General features: G+C 36.4%; 1 protein-coding gene across 26 annotated transcripts in view; it reads right to left on the bottom strand.

Annotated features, from left to right (window-relative positions):
• Nucleotides 1-16,559, bottom strand: part of MLLT10 (MLLT10 histone lysine methyltransferase DOT1L cofactor) — a 242,836-nt gene that overhangs the window by 69,253 nt on the left and 157,024 nt on the right. For 14 of the 26 annotated variants that reach the window (XM_045463953.1, XM_045463957.1, XM_045463956.1 and 11 more), the window contains 2 exons: nucleotides 4,603-4,855; nucleotides 714-1,283 (listed from right to left, as the gene is read on the bottom strand). In XM_045463953.1, coding sequence (XP_045319909.1) covers nucleotides 714-1,283; nucleotides 4,603-4,855 — 823 coding nt within the window. The remainder of the gene's footprint in view (nucleotides 1-713; nucleotides 1,284-4,602; nucleotides 4,856-16,559) is intronic. The other 12 variants (XM_045463968.1, XM_045463971.1, XM_045463970.1 and 9 more) reach the window with 2 other exon arrangements.

Raw genomic sequence — 16,559 nt, 5'->3', positions numbered from 1 at the left:
AAATATTCATAATGCAAAGTATAGGTTAAAGAGGCATCCCAATGATGTAACAACATATATAAAATTCATTCATACTATAGTAAAGTCAATGGTAAAAAAAAAAAAAAAACACAAAACTGCTAAACATACTTGAAAACAAAATGCACATAAATCATTTCAGATATCTCCTGAAATAAAATATGACTGTTAAAGTCCATTTTTCAAATCATTTATTACTGATTAAAAAATATTCCAGATGGAGTACTTCAAGTAGAATTTGTGTGAGGAACTGAGAAAACTAAAACAATGTAAACTTTAGAGAACGGAAGCCCCAAAACAAGCACCAATCAAAAACAGTGCAAAACTATGCAAAACTCTCACACCTCAATTGTGAATTCTGAGTTGGTTTTAAAATACTTGCAGGTAAAGCAAAAACAAAAATGGGAAATTAATTCCAGGTATTTCATAAGAACTGAATGACCAATAAATAAACTATTCAGCCTATTTTTAGTTAAGCAAACTATCAGATTAGTGCCAAACATCTTGTCCAAATACCGAACTGTCTAAGATCTTACATAACACAATTTTCTTTTCATTCAGACAAGTAAATGTCATTCAGCAACTCAAAGTATTAACATAATAATAGCTTAATTTCCCTTTTAGGGTACAAGAAAGGGGACGGGGGGGGGGGGGGGCATAAGTAAAAAAAAAAGGGGGGGGGCGCAAATCCCTACCTGAACCAACTGGAGACGAGCCAACACTAAGACTTTGTAAACTTCCATTCCTGAGCAAGGTAGGAGATTTCTGGAGACTAGAGCTGGTTACACTTCCTGCAGCTGATGCTACCGATGATGTTGGTGAAGCAGAAGAAACTGAGAGATGAGAAACATTCTCTTGATTTTTGTTTCCTTTAGGTCTACCAGGCCCATGCTTACTTTGTTTACTTCCTTTTCTTTTCTTTTCCTTTACAGTTTCTTCTTCTATGCCAGAAGTTTGAGCCCGTTTATATCCTGCTGTAGGAAGGCTGGAATTACCCAAATCTCCAGGTGAATTTTCAAAGCTTTTAGGCTGTGAAATAACAGCTGAGGTCGAAGGGAGACCCATTATGGAACTAAAACTATTTACCCCCCCTTCCTGGCTTCCAGACTCTCCTTTATGTACATCTTTGGTTGATGATGACTGTTGGGAGTGAGTATAACTGTCATTACGCAGATCTGAGTCTGTAAAGCTCAAGAAATCCTGGGGAGACTGTACTGAACTTCCCGAAGATGATTTTACACTGCCTGGAGTTCCTGAAAAACTGCCTGTAGTAAAATAAAAAAGGGGGGGGGATAGGAAAAGAAAAAAATTGGATGCAAAAGTTCCCATGAGCAATAGAAATGATACAATCATCAAAAAGAGATGGAGAAGAAAAAACTAACTATAAAACTTAGGACAACACTATGTAACAAAGTAGAGTTTAAAAAAGGTGATTATGAAATCAAGTTTATCTATAAAACTTTCTTTAAAAAATATTTGTCATTTCATAGTTATTAAACTGAGTATTAACTCTTAAATGGTAAGCTATTACTTCTACAATGACCAAGATAAAAGATGTGCTTTATTCGACCTACCTTTTGCTATGGCAACATTCCTCAGTGTTTCCCCAAATACCTGTGTATGCTGGAGGAAGGACTGAAGAACAGCAATTCTCAAAGAGAGTTTGACAAGACTACTACTGTTAATCTGAATAACTGGGAGAACTTCCTCTTTTTCAATTACTGAAGATTTAAATGTTCCCAACACACACCCAGAACCAAAAGACGTTGCTTAGATTTTAAGTTCCGAGTTTTAACTTCAAGACAGTGTTAGTGAGTATTGCTATTCAGTTAATCTACCCCACCAAAACATGGTTTGATAAAATAATAATGATCACATGGAACCCTAATCTATGTACCTTACATTCTCCCAGTCCACTTCCTCTGCAGCTGCATAAAGAAATCAGCCACTAACACTGTGTGATTGCTTTTATGAAAGTAAAATCATAAGAGAGGCACCCTAAGGAATCCCTTTCACAACTGCTTTTTCTCTCCTCACTCTTTAAAGAACATTAGTAGCCCACTATGCCATTGTAAAATAAAGGTTCTTAGTTACTTGGCAGAAAAACAATATGGCTGGGATGAAACAATAGTTTGGTCCACCATCCCAATTCACCAAACTGTCTCTAGGCTCACCAGACTCAGTTGTGACCACACATCTAATAACGTTTCATAAAACTTACACTGTATCATATTTTAATTAATGTCTTAAAAACAAAAGCTCAAAATAAAGTGTTGCATCAGAATGGAAGGGAAATTTCAAGCTAAGGGTTAAATTTTATTGCAGAGCACATTAAAATATAATCACACATAAATCCACCTAAATATTTACAACAGTATTTTCCCACACACACAAGAATTTCTTTTTAACTGAAGTTTCAAGGTTTTGAATTTTAAATCTTAAGCTCTTCTGAAATGGCTTATAAAGGAAGAACATTAATAGGTCTAAAATTTAACTCTTTGAAGAGAATATCCATTTTATTCACTTACAAAATTATTTGTACCTATGTGAGCATTTTCAAGTTATATCTGTATAGAAAAACATACATATTAAGAAGCCATTTACATTACATCAATCATTTAAGGATAACTAATTTGCCACTTAATTAGCAACTATAAAGAAATTCTTTATTATCCATTCTGATCTGTCACCATCTGTCTTTTTTCCACACATTTTTGTTTTTACAGCTGGTGTTAAAAGCTCACTACAGTGTAGCAAATACTTTCAAACATTTAGTATATGCAATACTTTAACATATATTTTCTAAAATTCACATATTGCCCACAATGAAAAAAATAAAACCAAGCATCTTAAATACCCTATCTTTAAATTTCAACTTTTAAAACTTTTATTGAATATTACCTCAGATATGAAAACATAACATCATTCTACCATGTCTCAACAGAGGCAGGAAAAGACTCTTCAACATTATAAACTTCAAGAAAATGAGGTGTTTCTTTTCTAAATGGATTAGTACTTCAAAGATTAAAAACCAAAAAATGCAATTTTTAACAGTGGAAAATAAGGTCTTAATTATAGAAAAGAGATAACTGAATTCGCTAATATCACATTCAAAATGTAAATAGTTACATTAAAAATAATTAAGGTTTTACTACTTATTTCCCACAGTGGAATAAAAATAACAACAAATATAAAGTAAATGTATTAAACTAAAACAGCAGGTTTGGCATTTTATTTCTTTTTCTACTTGTCTGAATTTTTTGTAATATACGGCAAAAATTAAAAAAAAAAAAAAATCTAGGACTTGAAAATCCTGAAGCCCAAAATAATTTACTTTAAAATATATAAACTTTTTAATGAAAGATCAGCACTTAGCCGTCTCTCTACATATTCAAATTTTTATTAACAGCAAAAGCTGAAAGTAAAGAAAAAGACAACTTGTCCCCTCTCGTTTATTCCTAGGGGGCAAAAACTGGGGGAAGGAGGTATATATATTGTACACTTCACTAATACATTTATCTCCAACAGTTTTTAACATTTATATTTCTCAAAATATTTATGTTCAAGTTAAAAATTAACACAAAATAGGGGCGCCTGGGTCACTCAGTCACTTAGGCATCCAACTTCATCTCAGGTCATGATCTCATCGCTCATGGGTTCGAGCCCCGCGCTGGGCTCTGTGCTGACAGCGCAGAGCCTGGAGCCTGCTTCGGATTCTGTGTCTCACTCTCTCTCTGCCCCTCCCCTGCTTGCGCGCGTGCGCGCCTTCTCTCTCTCTCAAAAATAAACAAACATTAAAAAAAATTTCTTAAGGATTAACACAAGATAAAAACCTAGAACATAGGGTTAATAGATTGTAAAGTTTAGCTGCGTTATTCTGTTCTCCATAAAATAGGGTTATCGTATAGAATACAGCATGCCCAGTTAATTTTGAATTTTAGTTAAGGAACAGATTATTTTTTCAGTATAAATATATTCCATGCATTTCTTTGAGACATACTGAAAAATAATGTTGTTAAACTAAAATTCAAAATTAAATGGGCATCTTGTTATAGTAGCCTTACTAAAAGAATATGTAAACTTAGCAAAATTCTACTTTAAACTTCAAACTTTGTAATAAATGTATTAATAATCAACAGCTATTATTTTCTGAGAACTATTTAGATTCCCTACAAATTACCCAGTATTTGTTTACTTACTAAAAATATATGCTTTAACTATTCTAGTGTTTAATTAGGAAAGATAAATGATAACAATTTATTAAAAACAAAGACTGTTCTATAGAGCAGAAAGGAAAACTCCAGCTTTTATTCTTTTTTCTCCCCAAACTTAAACTTTATTCCACATCTATTTAAACATTAAAATTTACAATTCAGCTTTGGAAGCACATGTCATAACATAAAAGGTCCCAGAAACATTTTAACAAGGAAGACTAGTCTTAAGTAATCTCACTACAGCAACTATTCGTAAAATAATCTCCAATTATCCATTAGTTATAAAGAAAAAATAAATTATTTTACAAAACTTAACTGCTACTGATCATCGCAAGAACAATTATGTTAACTAAAACATCATAATTAATACCTTGCTGGAAAGGACTAGCTGCTGACACAGTCGTTCCTGGATTTCGGCCACCAGGCTTTCTTCCCCTTTGACCTGAGCTGTGAGCTGAAGATTTCTTCCCTTTTCCCTCTGACCCTCTAGCCTCTGAAACATCTTTTCCACTAGTTGTGTGCGCAGAGACTTCCTGGAAGTTTGCATTTGTAAATCGAGCTGCAGTATCTTCCAAACGCTTCAATGATCCAGATATAGAGTTGCTGCTAGTGCTTGTATAAGTCTAACATTTTGATTGAGAAAGGAAGTTGAAAGAAAAAAAGAACGGATTAGATTTTAGCTATAGGTGGGCGGAGGGAGAGGCATATTAATAATAATAAATAATTGTTCAGCTTCTAAGATAAACATATTAAAGTTTCAGTTATAAAGTAAGTGAGACCAACTAAGAAAATCACATGAAAACAATTATTTTAGTCTATTGCAAATATTTATAAATTGCAACAATAAGTTAAAGTACATATTAGTTATAGTTCTTCAGCAACACAGTTTTAGTATTGAAGGTACTTGCTTCTCAAGCAACACAATTTTCAATAAGAAAAAACTACTTCCTAGTCATGAAATTACCATCAGCTTTAACGTTCAGCACAAAGGCAACAATGAGCGAGAAATAAAGTGCTACAAATTCATTAGAGGAGTAGATCCATGAGATTATAAGGCTTCAGCACAGGTCAGAGCAAGAATCTTTAATTCAGGTGAAGGCTACCTTCCAAAACAGAAAGATTAAAGCCTTTAAAACACAAACCATTTCTTCCAAGTATTAAGATGAAGGAACTGTTATACTTTGCAGTTAAGATTTTTAAAAATTAAAAGTATTGGGGCGCTTGGGTAGCTTAGTCAGTGAAGCGTCCAACTCTTAATTTTAGCTCAGGTCATGATCCCAAGGTCGTAGGAATGTGCCTGGCATGGGGTTCTGCACTGAGCATGGAGCCTACTTGGGATTCTTTCTCTCCATCTCTCTGTCCCTCCTCCCCGCCTCCCCGAAAATAAATAAACATTAAAAAAAAATTGAAAGAAAGTATTATATACCCTAAAACGGATCTGTAATCCCCCCCATGATCTAGATATGTTTAGGAAAAATACAAAATAAGGACCTGTCTAAACAATTAGTTTCCAATCATTTCCAATTAGCTTAACAATCATTTTTAAGACAAGGTATATGCAAATAATAGTAAATTAAATGACTATGAAAGGTGAGAATGTGTTCTAACAGATGTATATTAATCAACACGCTTCAAACTAAAAGGTTTGGGGTGCCTGGGTGGCTAAGTCCATTGAGCACCCAACTCGATTTCAGGCCAAGTCATGAGCTCACAGTTCATACGATCAAGCCCCACGTCAGGCGCTACACTGACAGCATAGAGCCTACTTGGGATTCTCTCCCCACACCTGCTCCTCCCCTGCTCATGCTCTAACAAAATAAATAAACATTTAAAAAAGAAAAAAAGAAGTATAAGGTTTGTAAGTCCAATGGGTCAGGATTTTTGTTGTCCCTGTTTACGTTCACTAAATGCCTGAAAGACAAACAGTCCTAAATTTCTGCTGAATAAATAAATGAATAAATATTTTTCTGAATCATCTATCTAAAATCTCTGATGCAGGGGCACCTGGGTCAGTTAAGCATCTGACTTTGGCTCAGGTCATGATCTCACAGTTCGTGTGTTAGAGCCCCTGCATCGGGCTCTGTGCTGACAGCCCAGAGCGTGGAGCCTGCTTCAGATTCTGTGTCTCCCTCTCTCTCTGCCCCTTCTCTGCATGCTCGCTCACTTGTGCTCTCTCTCTCTCTCTCAAAAATAAACAAACATGAAATAAATAAATTAATTAATTAAAAAAAATAAAATCTCTGCTGTAATACAAACCACTCAATACAAACCATCAGATAAATGTGAAAAACAAGAAAGGGATGCTAAAATCAGGTGTCAAAATAGTCGGCATTTGTAGCAAAATCAACGTTCAAAATGCAGAAAGAAAGAAGACTTCAAATGCTCTGCAAATCAAACATTCTTCACTACTACTTGTCTGCTACTTGCCTCTTGATACTGTCCTCACTCCACATCATCACACTGTCAAACAGATTTTCATCAAGTACAAGAGACGTTATCTCATAAAAACAAACCAATCACTATTCTAATAACAGAGACTCCACAAATGAGAAAGAAAGGTCCCAGAGTAAGTTTTAGGAGAAAGTCAATCCTGTTTAGGCTTATTAAACTTCATGGATTGCTTTATGTCCAACTTCGGCTCAGGTCAAGATCTCACGGTCCGTGAGTCTGAGCCCCGCGTCAGGCTCTGTGCTGGCAGCAAGGAGCCTGCTTGGGATGCTTTCTCTCTCCACCCTTCTCCTGCCTGCACACTCTCAAAATAAATAAATAAACTTTAAAAGGTGGGGGGGAGGGCTAGGTGGCTCAGTTGGTCAAGCATGTGACTGCAGCTCAGATCACAATCTCCTGGTCAATGAGTTCAAACCCCGCATCTGGCTCCGTGCTGCCAGTGCGGAGCCTGTTTGGGATTCTCTCTCTACCCATCCCCCCGACCCGCCCCTCTCCTGCTTGCATACTCTCTCTCAAAATAAATAAATAAACTTACAAAAACAAACTTCATGGATTACTTTAGAAACATGAATGTTTCCATGCTGGGCAGGGTCACTTTAGGAACCACCTACTTTACTTTTCAAATACTTTTTTCTAATAACGAGTTGAGGTTCTCCATCCCATTCACATACAAGCCTAATGAAGTTTAAAAGTCATCTAAAGAGAACACAGTGATGTTCTTCATTCATGTACTTTGACCATGTACCAAATAAGCAAAGAAGAAAAAACTGGGTGGAGAACCAAACACAAAAATATACTATTTCCACATACCAACCTAAACTAGCGTTGGTCAATTTTCCCACTCATTTAATAGAATATCCTTGCTTACCCTTGAAGTATAAATATGTCCATAAACCCAATGAAAATATGCCACATGGAAGAAAAGGTATTACAAAGAAAGCAATGAATACAAATTAAGCAAATTTCACTGACAAAAGTCATACTAAACAAAATCGTAACATTTCTTTTTAAACGTTTTTTTTTTATTATTGAGAGACAGACAGAGACAGAGCATGAGCATGAGCATAGGAGGGGCAGAGAGAGGGAGAGACACAGAATCTGAAGCAGGCTCCAGGCTCTGAGCAGCCAGCACAGAGCCCGACCCGGGGCTTGAACTCACAGAGCACGAGATCATGACCTGAGCTGAAGTCAAATGCCTAACCGACTGAAGGCACTCCCATGACATTTTCTTTTTTAAAAAGTTATTTCTAAGTTTTAAAAATTATCAAAGATATAAGAAAATTTTTAGTTATTATATATTTTTGAGAGAGAGTGCATGTGAACAGGGTAGGGACAGACAGAGTGAGACAGAGAATCCAAGTAGGCTCCACGCTGTCACAGTGCAAAGCCCAACGTGGGGCTCAAATCCAGGAACTGTGAGATCATGACCTGAGCCAAAGTTGGATGCTCAACCAACTGAGCCACCCAGGTGCCCCCCGAAATATCAGATGTTTTAAAAAGAAAAATATAAAACTTTAGCTAAAGATTCTAACAGCTCTTTTTAAAAATTACACATAACAACAAGAGGGAAAAATCTGTATGATTTTACTCAAAAAGAAATCTCCACCTTAACTCCACCTTTCTAAGTTAATTCAAGAGTATCTGTTCCAGGGGCACCTGGGTGGCTCAGCTGGTTAAGCATCCAACTTGAGCTCAGGTCGTGATCTCACAGTTCGCGAGTTTGAGCCCCGTGTCAGGTTCTTTGCAGACAGCTCAAGGCCTGGAGCCTGTTTTTGGATTCTGTGTCTCCCTCTCCCTCTCTGCCCCTCTCCTGCTTGTGCTCTCTCTCTCTTTCAAAAACAAACATTTAAAAAAATTTTTTTAATTAAAAAAAAAAAAGGCGTATCTGTTCCATAATACACAGTTTAAATCATATGGAATGGTGGAATTCCATTACAAATACACAATCTAATCAAAATCAAGAAGTGGAAAAGAAGTAAGAGAGGGCAGTGGGGAGGAGCTGAGACACAAGGAGTAACCTAATGCCACAAATCTACTCTTTCCTTAGTTTCTCAACCTAAATAACTCTCATTGCATGAGCATCTCACTGCTCTGAGACCAATTCTAGTGCTTAAAAATACACATCTTCCATGTAAATTAACCCATAAAATACAAACTACTTCATTTGGAACTTGTCTGAATAAAATACGGTCTTTTTTTTCCCCCTTTTCCATGGAGATAAAACTGCATATTTGGTCTTATTGAGAGTCTCTAAGGAAATGCATACATACTTCGGTTTATGTTGTGATTTACAGGCAACTTAATGAATCTTTTAAATATTTAGAACATGTGTGATTTTTTGTTTTATGGCTAGCTACAATTGTTAGTCCTCAGATAAGATGCAATTGGTATACCTACTAAACAGTATTCACTGGAGCCAAAAATACACCCAACTTCAAAAAATTTTAAATTAGACTCACAAGTCAACAATGATTCTGTAACAGGCTAACCAAAAAACCAGATATTTTCAAAACATTGGTTGCCTGTAATCCACCTTTGGGAGAAAGAGGCAGAGGGAAAAGAAACAACCAACAGTTGTATGTCTTCTACCAACATGATCCAATGTAATAATGCTGGCTAAAATATTTTTTTAATTATGTAGTATTCAAGTGTCTGATAAAAGCCACACATTTTTCACACACACAAGTCTAAGAACAAAGCACAGGAACTATCAAAAATGAAGCACAGAAGGGAATGAAGACTTTAAAAGGGAGTTTGGTGGTACAGGGATGAATCAGTGAGCTGTCGGACAAGGTTAAGCAGCCTATGTCACTGGAGTACCCAAAGGAATGTAGGAGGGAAAAAATGTGAAGAAGCAGGAAAAAAATTATAAAATTTGATGAAAACTATAAAATCTACTACTGATCAACTAACTCCAAGCGCAAGAAACATGAAGAAAAATCCACAAATCCACATCACAATCAAACTACTTATCATTAAAAACCAACAATAACGAGAAAATGGTAAGAACAGCCAGGGAGTTTTAAAAAAGAAAAAAAAATGCTTTATCTGCTAAGAAACAAAGTTAAGAATGAAAACAGATTTCTCATGGAAATAATGCAAGTTAGAAAACAAGAGTAAATAAAAAATCTTCAAAGACCAAAGAAACAGGGCCACCTGCGTGGCTCAGTTGGTTAAGCATCTGCCTCTTGATTTCCACCTCAGGTCATGATCTTACAGTTTGTGAGCTACAGCCCAGCATTAGGCTCTGCACTGACAGCAGGGAGCCTGCTTGGGATTCTCTCTCTCCCTGTCTCTCTCTGCTCTTCCCCCACTTGTGCATACTTTCTTTCTCTTTCTCAACATAAATGAACTTAAAAAAAAAAAAAAAAAAACTTTTAACCTAGAATTCTATACCAAGCTAAAATATTTTTTCAAAAGCAAAGGCAAAATATATAGCTGACCCTTAAACAACACCAGTTTCAACTGTATGACTTCATTTATACAATTTTTTCAATAAATACAAAACACCACTGTGAATATATTTACTTTTCCATATCACTTTCTTAAAAACATTTTCTTTTCTCCACCTTATATTATTGTGAGAACACAGTATATAATACATACACAAAATATGTGTTAATTGACTGTTTACGTTATCAGTAAAACTTCTAGGTCAACAGCAGACTATTAGAAGTTAAGTTTTAGGGAAGTCAAAAATTATATGCAGATTTTCTACTATGCGGGGGTCCTAACCACTACACTCTTCAAAGGTCAACTTTAATTGCCTTCCAGATTTTAAACAAACAAACAAACAAACAAACAAAAAAAGCTAAAAGAACTAATCAGCAAAGCAAGACTACAATAAATGCTAAAGGCTGTCTTTTAGGCAGAAAGAAAACAACAAAAGAAATGTGGATCTACACAAAGTAATTAGAAACACTAGAAACAGTAATTACATGGGTAAATATAAAAGACTTCTTCGGGGTGCCTGGGGAGCTCAGTCAGTTAAACGACTGACTCTTGATTTCAGGGATGCTCTCTTTCTCCCTCTCTCTGCCCCTCCCACGCTTGTGCTATCTCAAGATAAATAAATAAAGTTTTGGGGGAAAAAAAGACTTTTTAAATACTTAATCTCTTTATAACTGAAGGCTTAGAGTAAAATTAGTAACAATTGTGAGGTTTAATAATATATATAAAAATTTTAAATATGACAAAAATAGCACAGAACCAAAAAAGGTAGAATTACAAGTATGTAAATTCTAAACTGTATATTCTTTTGTTTTTTTTTTTTTCTTGAGAGAGAGAAAAAACACATGTACACGCATAAGAAGGGGAGAGGGGCAGAAGGAGAGAGAAAATCTTATGTAGACTCTACACTCAGTGCAGAGCCAGACCCAGGGCTCAATCCCATGCCTGGGAGCCCAAATTAAGAGTCAAACACTCAACTGACTGAGCCACCCAGGCAACCCTGAATTGTATATGCTTACACAATATGTGAAATGGCATAATGTCATTTGAAGGCAGATTTTGATAAATTAAAACATGTATGACATAAACCCCAAAGCGATCAATAAATAAAATAACAAAGAATCATTACTAAGCAGCCAAAATGGAATCATAAAAAATATTCAATGACAAAGACAGAAAAAAAAGATGAAACAGGCCAATAATAAGGATTAGCAAATGATAGCTTTAAATACAAGAATATCAATAATCATATGCTAATTAAGTAAACACTCCAGTGAAAGGCAGAGATTAGAACACTGAAAAAAGAAACTCAAGACTATATGCTGCCTATAAGAAAACCACTTTAAGGGTGGCTCAGTTAGGGGAGTGTCAGACCCTTGATTACATCTCAGTCCACGATTCCACAGTTCCTGAGATTGTGCCCCGTGACGGGGTCTGCGCTGACAGTGCAGAGCCTGCTTGGGATGCTCCCTCTCCGTCTCTCTGTCCCTCCTCTGCTTGCTTTCTCTCTCAAAGTAAATAAATAAACTTTTTTTTTAATGTAAATATAAAGACACAAAGATATCAAAAGTGCAAGTGTGGGAAAGAAATATCAATTTAACACTAATTAAAAGAAGGCTGAATTCACAACATTAGTACAAACAAAATAAATTTCAGAACAAGGAATATTACCAGGATAAAGAGACCTATTTATCAAGAGGATAAAAAATCCTAAACACTTTTGCACCTAATAAGAGACCTTCAAAATAAATTAAAACTGACAGAAAAAGAAAATGGGAAAAATAATAAAATCCATAACTACAGTAAGAGAGATCCAAAGCCTCTTCTCAGTAATTGAACAAGTACACAGAAAATATAAGTAAGCATATGGAGACCTTAAACAGTATAAATCAACTTGACCTCACATTTATAGAAAAACTCCATATACGAGGAGCAGAGTGAATACACGTTCTTTTTAAAAGCACACAGGACATTACACACAATAATCCATATTGTGTGTCATTTTTTTAATCTTAAAAAACTTAAAAGAAATTATATAACACAAAGATATTAAATTAGAAATCAGTATAAAAAAATATGTGAAAAATTTCCAAATGTTTCAAAAGTAAATAATCTACTTGTAAATAACCCATGGATCAATGAGAAATCAAAAGGAAACCACAAGGTATTGTTCAACTCAACAAAAACGAAAATACAACATATCAAAATTCATAAGTAGTGCTTAGAACAAAGTCTGTAGTATTAAATGCCTATATTAACACTTCTGGGATTCTGGTCCAGCATGTAAAAAAACTTAAGAGGACAGAAGAGATGGGAAGAGAAGAGGGGGGGAGGGGAGAGGAGGGGAACTTTCGGGAGGGGACAGGAGAACAGAGATGCAATATTTGAATCAAAAAAGACTACAAATTTCCCAAATTAGTGTCAGAAACCATACCACAGGGGCGCCTGGGTGGCGCAGTCGGTTAAGCGTCCGACTTCAGCCAGGTCACGATCTCGCGGTCCGTGAGTTCGAGCCCCGCGTCAGGCTCTGGGCTGATGGCTCAGAGCCTGGAGCCTGTTTCTGATTCTGTGTCTCCCTCTCTCTCTGCCCCTCCCCCGTTCATGCTCTGTCTCTCTCTGTCCCAAAAATAAATAAACGTTGAAAAAAAAAAAATAATTAAAAAAAATAAATAAATAAATAAATAAAAAAAAAGAAACCATACCACAAATCCAGGAAGCTCTGCGACTACCAAGTAAGACAGTGTCAAAAAAATACACCTAGGTATGTATATCACAAACTACAAGAAATCAGAGATAATACACACACACACACACACACACACACATACACGTACTGAAAGAAGCTGGAAGGGGAAAAAGCCTTATCCATGAAGTAGCAAAGATAAGAATTACATCTGACTTCTCAGAAATAATACAACCAAGAAGAGAATGATATGAAATAATGTGTTGAGAGGGGGAAAAGATCTAGCATTCTGTACACTGCAAAATCATCCTTCAAAAGTGAAAACAAAGACTTTCTCAAACAAACAGAAATTGAGGGAAGTTGTTGCCATAGGTCTACCTTGCAGGAAATGTGAAAAGAAATTCTTCAGAGAGAAGGAAATGATACAGCTCAGACATTTGGATTTATATAAAGAAGAGCATCAGAGAATGAATCAACGAAGGTAAAATTAAAACTCTGATTTTTGGGGCGCCTGGGTGGCGCAGTCGGTTAAGCGTCCGACTTCAGCCAGGTCACGATCTCGCGGTCCGGGAGTTCGAGGCCCGCGTCGGGCTCTGGGCTGATGGCTCAGAGCCTGGAGCCTGTTTCCGATTCTGTGTCTCCCTCTCTCTCTGCCCCTCCCTCGTTCATGCTCCGTCTCTCTCTGTCCCAAAAATAAATAAACGTTGGAAAAAAAAAATTAAAAAAAAAAAACTGATTTTTCTTATACTTACTTGATCTAACAGTGTTCAAAGTAATGACAGCAACAATATGTTTGTATAGTCTTAAGCACATATACGCTTACATGTGCTTCTGTATAACTGAAATGAATGACAGCACTGACAGGAAAGATGGGAGGGAGGAATTTAGGAATATTTTGTCATTATAAGGTACAGGTACTAACTGTGAAGTGGTGTAGAATAATTTGAAAGTGAACTTGGATTAGCTCTATATTTATATATACTGCAAACAGTAGAGCAACTATGAAAAAAGTATAATTGATATGTTAAGAAATGAAAGAAAATGGAACCATTTAAAAAAAACTCAATTAAAATCCTTAGGAGGAGGGTCACCTCTCCCCTTCCGCGCGCTGACAGACAACCGGGAAGTTGTACTTGCTCTGCTGCTTTCCCTCTCCCACGATATATCCGCTCTTCCCTTTTCCAACCAGGGCCCGGCAGAATGGCTCCCTCAAAGAAGCCTGGCAAGAAGAAAGGCCATTATGGGACACCTGGGTGGCTCAGTCGGTTAAGCATCTGACTTTGGCTCAGGTCATGATCTCACGGTTCTTGAGTTCGAGCCCCTCATCAGGCTCTGTGCTGACAGCTCTGAGCCTGGAGCCTGCTTCAGATTCTGTCTCCCTCTCTCTCTGCCCCTCTTCTCTCTCTCTCTCTCTCTCTCAAATATAAAATATAACATTAAAACATTTTTTAAAAGTGGGGGGGGGGGGGAGGGCATTCTGCCATTAATGAGGTACTGACCAGCTCAGAGCCTGGAGCCTGCTCTGGATTCTGTGTCTCCCTCTCTCTCTGCCCCTTGCCCACTCACACTCTGTTTCTCTATCAAAATTAACCCTAAAAACAATTTTTTAAACTGAAAGAAAAACAAAAACCCTGATAAGTAGAAAACATTTGGAAGACAAAAACAGTACCAAAGATCTAGAGCAACAAATAGAAAACAGTTACAAATCTGGGAAATATTAACCTAACTGTATCAATAATTACCTTAAACATAAATAGTTTAAACATACCAATTAAAAGAACTGATCAAAAACAAGACTCATTTATGGGGCATCTGGGTGGCTCAGTTGGTTGAGCGTCTGATTTTGGCTCAGGTCATGATCTACAGATCACAGGTTTGAGCCCCATGTCGGGCTCTGTGCTGACAGCTCAGAGCCTGGAGCCTGCTTTGGATTCTGTGTCTCCCTCTGTCTCTGGCCACTCGTACGTGCTCGCTCTCTCTCTCTCTCTCTCTCTCTTACTCTCTCTCTGTCTCTCAAAAATAAATAAAAACATTTTTAAAAAACTTAAAAAAAAAAAGACTCATTTATAGGCTATCTACAAGAAACACTTTAAATATGAAGACACTCATTGATTAAATATCAATGAATGGAGGGGTACCTGGCTTGCTTAGTTGGTTAAGCACCTGACTCTTGATTTCAGCTCAGGTCACGATCTCATGGTCATGAGATGGAGCCCGGAGACAGGATCTCACGGTTCGTGGGATTGAGCCCAGCGTCAGGCTCTGCACTGACAACAGGGAGCCTGCTTGGGATTCTCTGTCTCCCCTTCCCCTGATCATGCACACTCTCCTTCTCTCTCAAAATAAATAATCTTCAAACAAATTAATGTAATCCATCACATCAACAAGATAAAAAAAAATCATACATCATATCAACAGTTGTAGAAAAAGGGGCACATGGGGGGCTCAGTCAGTTAAGCGTCCAACTTTGGCTCAGGTTACGATCTCACAGTCCATGAGTTCGAGTCCTGCATTGAGCTCTGTTTCGGATTCTGTGTCTCCCTCTCTCTCTGCCCCTCCCCTGCTTGCTCTCTGTCTCTATCTCTCTCTCTCAAAATAAATAAACATTTAAAAAATAAATAAAAATAAATAGTTGCAGAAAAAGCATGTGACAAAGTACAATACCCATTCACAATGGGTGAAGTTTAAAAACTCTCAGAAAACTAGGAATAAAAGGGGAACTTCCTCAACTTGGTAAAGTTGGTTAACATACAGCTAACATCATGCTTAATGGTGAGAAACTAGGTTTCCCACTAACATCAGGGACCACTCCATTACAACATCATACTGGAAGTCCTAGTTTATGTAAAAAGACAAGAAAAGGAAATAAAATATAAACTGATTGAGAAGGAAGAAATGAAAGTGTGGTTTTTCATAGAGAACATGGTTGTCCATGTAGAAAATCCAAAATTACTGACCAAAAAATTCCTGGAACTAATAAACAATTACGTAAGACTGCAAAACCAAGGTTAAATGAAAGAGAGAAACTGCTTTCGTATATACTCACAAGGAACAAGTGGAATTTTGAATTAAAAACACAATACCATGTACAAAAGCACCTCCAAAAATTAAATACTTAAAGTTTTAATCTAACAATATGTATAAGGTCTACATGAGAAAAGCAACAAAACTTGTATAAACAAAATCAAAGAACTAAATAAATGAAGAGATATCCCAACTTCATAGACAGCAAAACTTAATATGGTCAAGATGTCAGTTCCTCCAAATTGATCTACAGATTCAATACAATTTCAACCAAAATCCCAGCCAATTTTTGCAGATACTGACAAACTGATGCTAAGGCACATACGAAAAGGTAAAAAGATACAGAATAGCCAACACAAAAGTGAAGGACAAAGAATAAAGCTGGAGTAGTGACATTACTCAATTTCAGACTTGCTTAAAAGCTACAGCAACTTAAAAAAAAAAAAAAAAAAAAAAAAACCTCCAGTAATTAAGATAGTGTAGTGCTGTTGAGAGAATAGACAAACAGATCAATGGAACTGATTAAAAAAAAACTTCAGAAACAGACCCACATAACTACAGTCAACTAACCTTTGATAAAGATGCAAAAGCACTACAATGGAACAAACACAAGCTTTTCAACAACTAGGGCTAGAACTGGTTATCCCCATGCAAAAAATGAATCTAGACATAAAATTCACTTACACCCTTCACAAAAATTAACTCAAAATTGATCATAGATC

This window comes from Leopardus geoffroyi, chromosome B4, assembly GCF_018350155.1.
Source record: "Leopardus geoffroyi isolate Oge1 chromosome B4, O.geoffroyi_Oge1_pat1.0, whole genome shotgun sequence".
In the NCBI taxonomy this organism is placed as follows: domain Eukaryota; kingdom Metazoa; phylum Chordata; class Mammalia; order Carnivora; family Felidae; genus Leopardus; species Leopardus geoffroyi.
Note: the sequence above shows the minus strand (reverse complement) of the source record. Positions and strands in the feature narration are given on the sequence as shown.